At 51.7% G+C, this 10,543-nt stretch overlaps 1 protein-coding gene and 1 long non-coding RNA gene across 7 annotated transcripts; one reads left to right on the forward strand and one right to left on the reverse strand.

Moving 5' to 3' along the window:
• Positions 1 to 12: 12 nt before the first annotated feature.
• LOC132227740 (uncharacterized) lies at positions 13 to 5,976 on the reverse strand. Its single transcript, XR_009451227.1, has 2 exons — positions 5,838 to 5,976; positions 13 to 1,205 (listed from the first exon to the last, which is right to left on the reverse strand). It is a non-coding gene; the product is annotated as an uncharacterized LOC132227740 (long non-coding RNA).
• Positions 5,977 to 6,043: 67 nt separating this feature from the next.
• SUOX (sulfite oxidase) lies at positions 6,044 to 10,526 on the forward strand. 6 transcript variants are annotated; one of them, XM_059683213.1, is made up of 5 exons: positions 6,044 to 6,188; positions 6,834 to 6,900; positions 7,751 to 7,813; positions 8,193 to 8,370; positions 8,601 to 10,526. In XM_059683213.1, exons 3-5 carry the CDS (start codon positions 7,761 to 7,763, stop codon positions 10,008 to 10,010), a joined length of 1,641 nt encoding a protein of 546 aa, XP_059539196.1. In that variant the 5' UTR covers positions 6,044 to 6,188; positions 6,834 to 6,900; positions 7,751 to 7,760; the 3' UTR covers positions 10,011 to 10,526. The 6 variants fall into 6 exon arrangements, with proteins under 6 accessions (XP_059539196.1, XP_059539200.1, XP_059539195.1 ...); XM_059683212.1 differs by having other exon boundaries at positions 6,049 to 6,188; positions 6,707 to 6,900; XM_059683214.1 differs by having other exon boundaries at positions 6,050 to 6,188; positions 6,687 to 6,900.
• The last annotated feature ends 17 nt before the right edge of the window (positions 10,527 to 10,543 follow it).

Here is a 10,543-nt window from a genome sequence, read left to right on the forward strand (position 1 = left end):
TTGGAGTGTTGCTTCTTTTTTTTTTTTTAACTTTGTCTGACATGAGAAATTTGGAAGAAAGGGCACCCAGTAGTTTTATTGCATCAGAAACACACCCTCCCCTGCATGTTGGTGCCTCCTTATTCCCTCTAATCTGTTCTTGAATAGTGAGATAACTTAACTTGGAAAATAGCATCTTTATTGCTCTTTTTTGTTTGTTTGTTTGTTTGTTTGTTTTGGGGGGTATTTTGGAATTTTTAAAAAAAAATTTAATTGATTTTTAGAGAGAGGGAGAGGTGGGGGGAGAGAAACATCGATGTGAGAGAAAAACATTGATTGGCTGCCTCCCATAAAGGCCCCAACCAGGGATAGAACCTGCAACCTGGGTATGTGCCCTGACCAGGATTTGAGCCCGCCACCTTTTGGTGTGCAGGAAACTCAACCAACTGGCCCCCGGCTTTATTGCTGTTTAATCTCTACTATTCCCAGGCCACTAGCGAGCTTATCAAGTCTGACCACAGCTATTTTTTTTTTAGGTCCTCTTAACAGAACATATATATTGGGGGTGGAGGGGTGTCTATTACCTTTGGGCAGATAGTTGATGAGATTGGGGAGGTGGAATTTGTGACTCCTGTGAAGTATTATGCAAAAATGTATGTATTTCTGTAGGGAGAGGGTCCTTTGCCTTATTAGTATCTCAAAGGGGACCATGACTTAAAAAAAGATTAAAAAAAAAAAATCACTGCCCTTGTCGGTTTGGTTCAGTGGTTAGAGTATAGGCCCACAGACCAAAGGGTCAAGGGTTCAATTCCCAGTCAAGGGCACATACCTGGGTTGTAAGTTTGATCCCCAATGTTTCTCTCTCTTCTTCCTTCCCACACTTCCACTCTCTCTAAAGATCAATGGAAAAAGGATTTTAAAAAAATACCGAACTAGCATTTTTTATTGATCATGTGGCTTTACCCCAACAGGAAAATTTATCCTGGATCTGCTTTTATTTCCTGCTGTATGTGAAGCCCTTTAGTCTCAGTCTAAATGGAGGTGGGTGGGAGAGAATGATACAAAGAAAAAACTAGGTATGGATGTAGGAGAAGTTTTAAATTCCAAAGAATCTGAAAGGAAAGAGGACTGGTGCTAAACAGACCTGGCATTCCAGTCCTGTCTCTTGCCAACTTACCAGCTGTGGCCTTGATAAGTGACTTAGCTGCTCTCTGCCTCAGTTTCTTCTGTAAAACAAAGAAAAGTTGTGGTTTAAAGGTCAGTTATGTACAGCATGTGTATGTCACACAAGGAGATGATACTGTTGTTAAGAAATACTCTTCCAAAAAAAAAAAAAAAAAGAAATACTCTTATCCTTGGGCTGAGCCTGACTTTTTATATATATACTAGGGGCCCGGTGCACGAAATTCGTGCACTGGGTGTGGGGGGGGGGGAGTGTCCCTCAGCCCAGCCTGCCCCCTCTCACATACTGGGAGCCCTCAGGCGTTGACCCCCATCACCCTCCAATCGCAGGATCGGCCCCTTGCCCAGGCCTGACGCCTCTGGCCTAGGCGTCCAGCCCGGGCAGCGGGGACCCGCGCTGCAGCGGCCCCGCGATCGTGGGCTTCGCTTTAGGCCCAGGCAAGGGACCCCTAGCTCCTGGGACTGCCAGCTTCGACTGTGCCCAGCTCCCATCACTGGCTCCACCCCTACTTCCTGCTATCACTGGCCAGGGCGGAAAAGGCACCTGATTCTCCGATCATGGCTGGGGGGCAGGGCAAAGGCGGCCCCAGGGCCGCCTTTGCCCTGCCCCCCAGCTCTTAGCTCCCCCCTGGGTTTCTGATCACTGTCAGTGGCAGGGGGCTTCTTCCTGCTTTCCCTTTCACCTCCCTGCATTGTGCCTACGTATGCAAATTAACCGCCATCTTGTTGGCAGTTAACTGCCAATCTTAGTTGGCAGTTAATTTGCATATAGCCCTGATTAGCCAAGGAAAAGGGTAGCTCGTACGCCAATTACCATTTTTCTCTTTTATTAGTGTTGACTAGGGGCCCGGTGCACGAAATTCATGCACTGGGTGTGTGTGTGTGGGGGGAGTGTCCCTCAGCCCGGCCTGCCCCCTCTCACATACTGGGAGCCCTCAGGCGTTGACCCCCGTCACCCTCCAATTGCAGGATCGGCCCCTTGCCCCTCATTTCCCCCCATCACTGGTTCTGCCCCCAGCCCAGGCCTGATGCCTCTGGCTCAGGCGTCAGGCCTGGGCAGGGGACCCCCAGACCCCTCCGATTGCTGGCTCTGCCCCTTGCCCAGGCCTGATGCCTCGGCCAGAGGCATAGACCCCCATCACCCTCTGATCGCCTAATCGGCCCCTTGCCCAGGCCTGACGCCTCCGCCAGAGGTGTCAGGCTTGGACAGGGGACTCCCATCTCCCCCTGATCACTGGCTCTGACCCCCGCCCAGGCATGAGGCCTCTGGCCCAGGAATCATACCTGGGCAGGGGACCCCCATCTCCCTCTGATCGCTTGCTCCACCCCCCGCCCAAGCCTGACGCCTCTGACCCAGGCTTCAGGCCTGGGCAAGGGGACCATCATATCCCTCCAATCCCTGGCTCCGCCCCCCACCCAGGCCTGATGCCTTGGCCAGAGGAGTTGACCCTCATCACCCTCCGATCACCAATCACCGGATCTGCCCCTTGACCAGGCCTGAGGCCTCCGGCAGAGGTGTCAGGCGTGGGCAGGGGATCCCCAGCTCCCCGTGGTTGCAGGCTCCGCCCCTGCCCAGGCCTAACGCCTCTGGCCAAGGCATTAGGCCTGGGCAGGGGACTCCCAGCTCCCCGCGATCTCCCGCTCTGCCCCTGCCCAGGCCTAACACCTCTGGCCAAGGCATTAGGCCTGGGCAGGGGACCCCCAGCTCCCCGCGGTTGCAGGCTCCGCCCCGGCCCAGGCCTAACGCCTCTGGTCTAGGCATCCGGCCCGGGCAGCGGGGACCCGCAGTGGCAGCGGGGGGCGCCGCAATCGCGCGGGCTCCACCCCGCCCCTGCAGGACGCCTCTGGCTGAGGCGTCCGGCTCGGGCAGCAGGGACCCGCAGCTGCAGCGGCCCCGCGATCATGGGCTCCGCTTTAGGCCCAGGCAAGGGACCCCTAGCTCCCGGGACTGCCAGCTTCAACCTTGCCCAGCTCCCATCGCTGGCTCCACCCCTACTTCCTGCTATCACTGGCCAGGACGGCAAAGGCGCCTGATTTTCCGATCATGGCTGGGGGGCAAGGCAAAGGCGGCCTCCCAGCTCTTAGCTCCCTCCTGGGTTTCCGATCACTGTCAGTGGCAGGGGGCTTCTTCCTGCTTTCCCTTTCACCTCCCTGCATTGTTCCTACATATGCAAATTAGCCGCCATCTTTGTTGGCAGTTAATTTGCATATAGCCTGATTAGCCAATGAAAAGGGTAGCGCCGTACGCCAATTACCATTTTTCTCTTTTATTAGTGTAGATATATATTTTTTATCATTAATTTTAGACGACTATTTTTTTTTTTTTTTTGACACATCCATTGGTTGCCTCCCACTCACGCCCCAACCCAGGGTGAAGATCTGACCTGCAACCCAGGTACCTGCCATTGACCTGTAATCGAACCCAAGACCCTTAGGTGCACAGGCCGACGCTCTAACCAATGAGCATGCCAGCCAGGGCTGAGCCTGATTTTTTAAAATATATATATATATTTAAATTTTTTTAAATATATTTTTATTGATTTCAGAGAGGAAGGGAGAGGGAGACATAGAAACATCAATGATAAGAATCGTTGATCAGCTGCCTCCTGCACACCCGCTACTGGGGATCAAACCCACAACCAGGGCATGTGACCTGGTTCGTTGATTGACAGTCAACCATACCAGCCAGACCTGAGCCTGATTTTTAAGACTAGTAAAGCCAGGCTGACATGGCTGGGTGGTTGAGGGTTGACCTATGAACCAGGAGATCATGGTTGCTGGCTCAATACCCAGTAGGGGGTGTGCAGGAGGCAGCTGATCAATGATTCTCATCATGAATGTTTCTCTCTCTCTCCCTCTCCCTTCCTCTCTGAAACCAATTTTTTAAAAAAGCAAAAAGACTAGTAAGATAGTGTTAGGATTGTCAAAGGAGGAATGCACAAGGCTAAAGTGGTAAGGGATTATAAATTTACGAATTCATGCACCAGTGGGGTCCCTCGGCCTGGCCTGCACCCTCTCACAATCTGAGACCCCTCAAGGGGTATCAGAGAGCTGGTTTCAGCCCAATCCCACAGGCCAGGCCGAGAGACCCCACTGGTGCACAATCAGGGCTGGGGAGGGATATAGGAGGTTGGCCAGCCGGGGAGGGGTCATGGGAGGGCTCCAGGATGTGTCCAGCCCATCTCACTCTGTCCCGATTGGCCGGACCTCAGCAGCAAGCTAATCTACCAGTCTGAGTGTCTGCCCCCTGGTGGTCAGTGCATGTCATAGCAAGCAGTTGAGCGACCTTAGCATATCATTAGCATATTATGCTTTGATTGGACAACTGGACACTTAGCATATTAGGCTTTTATCATATAGGACTGGAGGCCAGGTGCACCTAATTCGTGTACAGGTGGGGTCCCTCAGCTCGGCCCGGCGGGCGATTGGAGCCAATCGGGGCTGCAGGAGGTTGGCCAGTCGGGGAGGGGCTGCGGGAAGTGGGCCCGCTGCGGGAGGTTGGCTGTGGGAGCGCACTGACCATTAGGGGGCAGCTCCTGCATTGAGCGTCTGCCCCCTGGTAGTGTGCGTCATAGTGACTGGTTGGCCAGTCTCTTGGTCGCATAGGCTCATATATATATGTATAGATAGATAGATAGATAGATAGATAGATAGATAGATAGATAGATAGATAGATAGATTAGGTCATCTGGATACCAGTGCCAGCACCCAGCAAAGGGGAGTCAGATTTTAAAGGACTCCAGGTGGGCTTTTTCTGGGAGGGTCCAGATCCTGGGAAGGTCCAGAGAGGAAGGATAATGGTCTTAGCAAGTGGAATGTGGTCTAAGGGAAAGGGAATGTCCGTTGTGAAGTGGCCTAAAGATCAGTTTCCAGGGGAGGGGTATCCATTCAATTATTTGATCAGACCTAACAGGTCTTGCACCAGGCCTCTCCAATGATTTAATTGTACACAAATTTAATTGTGTTGAAAATATTTCTGAAAACTTGAGAGCCAAAATCTTTAGAGCCTATTCAGTGTCATTGCCCCTTTCTGTATATTTCGTAGTACTCCCCCAGGCTCCTGGATTCCTGGTAATATCTCTAGTTCAGTTTAAGAGATCAGAAAGGGGAGGGTTGGGGGGAATGATCTTCCAAAATTAGAGATGAAGTCCTTAATGTAAAGTGAGTAAGGTTGTAGCTCAACCTTCTGTTCCCTAGAGGGCAGTGTAGATATCTTTGCCCCAGGTTCACAGCCGGCCAATGACAAAACAAGTTTTTAGTCCTGCACCAAATGCTAGAGCAAATTATTTGTATTAGTGTTCTTTGCTCTAAGATTATGAGCGATTATAATCTTCCTAATTTGGGGTGTTATATATGTCGTTGCTCTTGTTAAACGACGATTTTTAAAAATTGACTTAACGAATCAAAATTAAAAAAAAGTGGCTATTCTGTGTTGATGGTTCCCTAATTTGGGGAGAAATTTGACTAGTCCACAAAATCTCAAAGTCTTTGAACCACTATTTAGGCTTCGTTTCTGCTCATTCTTGTATATAAGAATCGCTTGACCTTGTTTTTTCTAAAAGGCAAACAGGGCTGTTGTCGCTGCAACATAGATGTTGATCAAAAACAGGGTGGAGGCGAGCCTCCCCGCCAAGAGAAAGCGGGCTGGATCCCGCGGCCTCGTCCAGTGAACGCACCTTTATTCTCAGCTGTAGGCGGGGCGGGGGCATCCCAGTCTTGCATCTTTCAGCCCAACCTTTGGAGTCCTCGTCACCTTCCACTGCCCAGGGTCCGGACATCAGTGAGGGTCTCATTCCCTGCCCGGCGAGGGTGTAAAACAAACGGCCCTAGCTTCTAGCCCTGGAGGCGCCCCGCCCGCTTTGGGCTCCAGGAGGCGGGCACAGCAGCTCGCAGGCCCGCCAATGGCTGGGCGACCAGCCCAGGAACGCAAATGATCCTTTAACTCCAACCAGCGTCACAGCGCGGCCTCGCCCCTTCACCAGCAGTCTCCGGCGCCGGTCGGGTCCATCACGCGGACCTCAAACTGGGTAAGGGGTTTGGGGCCGGGAGAGGGAAGTGGAGGGGGAAGGGCTAGTGCCCTAGGCCACGGTGGGGGCCTTGGCACCCAGGGGTGCTTGGAACTCCAAGGACAACAAAATTGCCAGTACCCACCTCCACTCCCGCTGTCTGGGTGCTCCGGGGGCACGGGGTGTTGCTACAAGACACTCTTGTGTCAGCTTCTGGATGGTGACATGGGGACCAGATGCCCTGGTGCTGGACATATCCTCCTACCTAAAGTGCCCCTGAGGAGTGGGGAGCCACCACCCGCACAAGGCGTGGCATCTTTTATGTAGCAGAAGGCTGCCTCTCCTAAAACCTGCGACATTGAATTGACTGAGTTCCCCGGCAGGTCAGCCCTACCTGCACCACTCCCGTCTGACTCAAGTGGGCTGCTGGGATTGAGGGCAGGTGGGAGGAAGGGAGAATGAGAGGCCCATGGCCCAGGAGTGAAATGCAGACCCTGCTCCTACTTCTTTCTCCCTCAGTTTTTCTGCCTGCCCGGCAGCATCTCATCAGCCATTGGGACTCTTCTCACTCCTCCCCTCTTGGTGGGGTCAGTGATCTGCTCAGTGCTGTGGGGAAGAAACTGTTGCAGGGCAGAGAACAGAATAATTACCTTCTTCCTACTCTAGCCCATACCCTGACACACTGGCCATTGACGCCTCGATTTGCTGAGCTCACTGGAGTGGCATAGACAAGGTAAGGGTGGGGACCTGGGATTGGGGTCCAGTTCCCAGCTGGGTTCAATTTTTTTAGGGTGGGTGGAGAGAGAGGAGGGGACTGAAAGGCCTTCAGAGATAATGTTATTACTTGTTTACTGATCACAGCAGCTGGCTATTGGTGATCTCATTTCCTAGATGAGGAAGCAAGTTCAGAGAGGCTTTGTTCGTTATGTTGCCCAGGGAACAGAGCTGGTTAATGGCTGGGCCGGTTTCTCAAAGCAGTTTGACTCCAGAATCCGGTCCTGCGCCCCATTAGGCTGCCACTACCTTTTTTACCTTTTTGTTCCTGTTTAAGTCAGTCTGCCCTTCAGTTGTCTTCTCCTGTCTTAAGAAATAAATTTTGGCCCTAACCGGTTTTGCTCAGTAGATAGAGCGTGGGCCTACGGACTGAAAGGTCCCAGGTTCAATTTCGGTCAAGGGCATGTACCTTGATTTCGGAGGTAAGTGATTGATGTTTCTAACTATCCTTCTCCCTTCCTCTCTGTAAAAAATCAATAAAATATATTTTAAAAAAACGAAAGAAATTTTGCCCTTTTAGGCCCAAAAGTAGAGTGGAGGATGGGAGATGGGTGATTCTAGAAGATTCCTGTTTCTCCCTCTAACCCTATTCCCTTTCATCCTGTCAGTACAGTCTGTGTCTGAAGTGCTCCAGGTTTTCTCTAAGAGCCCATTTGGACCCCCACTCCTACCCTTTGGCCTCATTACCACAGAAAAAGTCTCTCCAGATGACCTCCTCTGTGTCTTCCTCCCACTCATTCCCTCAAACTGCCCTAATAGCATCCCCTCCCAGGAATTCCTATCTTGATCTCAGAATCTTCCTCCTACAGGTCTGCCACAATGTTGCTGCTGCTGCATAGAGCTGTAGCCCTGGGGCTCAGACCGGCCTGCAGGTAGGCCAGCCCATCCTAAAAGGTCTCCTAACCCATATCTTTTACCCCCAGTATCTTTATATTTAAAAAAAGAAAGAAATTTTGCCCTTTTAGGCCCAAAAGTAGAGTGGAGGATGGGAGATGGGTGATTCTAGAAGATTCCTATTTCTCCCTCTAACCCTATTCCCTTTCATCCTGTCAGTACAGTATCTTATCTGCCAGATAAGATAATTAAGATGGTGGCAAGGAAGGAAAGGGTAAGCCAGATCCCACTTGTCTCACCTATCCCTGGAGAAAATAAGTTCCAACTAAAGGAGCCACTGGCCAGCCAGGGAGAGGTAAACCCCAGTCCTTCGCTGATCAGAAGTGTGTTACTAAGAAGACTCACTTTCTCTTCCAGATTCAAGTCTACCCACTCAAGGCTCTGCATTCAGGCCTGCTCTACAAATGATTCATTTCAGCATCAGTGCCCCAGCCGTGCCTTCTCTACAGATAACTCCAGCACCAGGGGATGGAGAGTCATGGGGACCCTGTTAGGCCTTGGTGCAGTGTTGGCCTATCATGACCGTCGTTGCAGGGTAAGTGAGAAAGGAAAAGACTTCACTCTCAGGGATCCTAGTGTGCTCCCAGGCAAGCCAGGGTTTTACCACAGAGCCCACAGTTGACACGTCTTCATGCACAAGTAGAGATGAAATCTGCTACTTCCATTTCCCAGTGGCCACGACTTTGTGGATTGGCTTAGGGTGAGCTGCAGTGATTGCTTCTTAATATTCTGTTCCCTTTTGCCTCACCCCTCTTCTGCCTGCAGGCTGCTCAGGAGTCACCACACATATACACCAGAGAGGAAGTAAAATCCCACAGCAGCCCTGAGACTAGGATCTGGGTGACTCTGGGCTCTGAGGTCTTTGATGTCACAGAATTTGTGGACCTACACCCAGGGGGGCCATCAAAGCTGATGCTAGCAGCTGGGGGTCCTCTAGAGCCCTTCTGGGCCCTCTATGCTGTTCACAACCAGTCCCACATACGTGAGATACTGGCTCAGTACAAGATCGGGGAGCTGAGCCCAGAAGACAAGATGCCATCCACCTTGAAGACCTCTGACCCTTACGCTGATGATCCTATACGTCACCCAGCTCTGAAGGTCAACAGCCAGCGCCCCTTTAATGCAGAGCCCCCCCCTGAGCTGCTGACAGAAACCTACATCACACCCAACCCTATCTTCTTCACTCGAAACCATCTGCCTGTACCTAACCTGGACCCAGACACCTATCGCCTGCATATTGTAGGACCACCTGGGAGACGGCCACTGTCTCTGTCCCTGGATGACTTACACAAGTTCCCCAAGCACGAGATCACGGTCACTCTGCAGTGTGCTGGCAACCGGCGCTCTGAGATGAGTCAGGTAAAAGAAGTAAGAGGTCTGGAGTGGAGAACAGGCGCCATTAGCACTGCACGCTGGGCTGGGGCACGACTATGTGATGTATTAGCTAAGGCTGGTCACCAACTCCGTGAAACTGAGGCCCACGTCTGCTTTGAGGGACTGGACTCAGACCCCACAGGGACTGCCTATGGAGCATCCATCCCTCTGGCTCGGGCCATGGACCCTGAAGCTGAGGTCCTGCTGGCATATGAGATGAATGGGCAGCCTCTGCCTCGTGACCACGGCTTTCCTGTGCGGGTGGTGGTTCCTGGTGTGGTGGGTGCCCGCCATGTCAAATGGCTGGGCAAAGTGAGTGTGGAACCGGAGGAAAGTTACAGCCACTGGCAGCGGCGAGATTACAAAGGCTTCTCTCCTTCCGTGGACTGGGACTCTGTAGATTTTGACTCTTCTCCATCTATTCAGGAGCTTCCTGTCCAGTCAGCCATCACAGAGCCCAAGGATGGGGAGATGGTAGAGGCAGGGGAGGTGACTGTCAAGGGCTATGCGTGGAGTGGTGGTGGAAGGGCTGTGATCAGGGTGGATGTATCTCTGGATGGGGGCCTAACCTGGCAGGTGGCTGAGCTGGATAGAGAGGAACAGCGCCCCCGCAAGGCCTGGGCCTGGCGGCTCTGGCAGCTGCAAGCCCCTGTACCACCTGGGAAAAAGGAACTGAACATTGTTTGTAAGGCTGTAGATGACAGCTACAATGTGCAGCCAGACACCATGGCCCCAATCTGGAACCTGCGAGGCGTGCTCAGCAATGCGTGGCACCGTGTCCATGTCCGTGTTGCCTCATGAGAAAGTGAAATGGTACCATCTACTCCCCAGAAGCACCTTCTCAACCCCTTTCCACACCCATCCATTAGCCTCATTTCCACAGAAAAACCTTTCTCTCCATCTCTCCACTTCTCTCAGAAACTTTTACTCTGCCTTCCTAAGCCACACACAGGATACACATTGGACATTTCCACCTAGGCATCACCCTCCTTTGACAGTGTCACATATTACTGTCCATTGACTCTGTGCCAGGAGGTGAGAGCTATTGGAGCAAGGGGCTAGAAGTGAGAAGAATATTTCTGGAAACAAGCACTATTTTCTCTTCTTACCCCACTTCCACTTCCAATGTCGATCACCACTGAGGCCTTATTTTGCTTTTCTTGGATTCTTCAGAGAATGTGTATATGTATAAGAAAAATGGATATGTGATTTGCTGTTGCCCCTCCGGGTTGCCAGGGGTTGTGAACAGTGTAACCCTCTTCCTTTATAATTACACTTTTATAAATATATCAATAAAGCATCCTTTTAAGACTACAAGGCTACAAAAAGAAAAG

This window comes from Myotis daubentonii, chromosome 2 (assembly GCF_963259705.1).
Source record: "Myotis daubentonii chromosome 2, mMyoDau2.1, whole genome shotgun sequence".
In the NCBI taxonomy this organism is placed as follows: Eukaryota; Metazoa; Chordata; class Mammalia; order Chiroptera; family Vespertilionidae; genus Myotis; species Myotis daubentonii.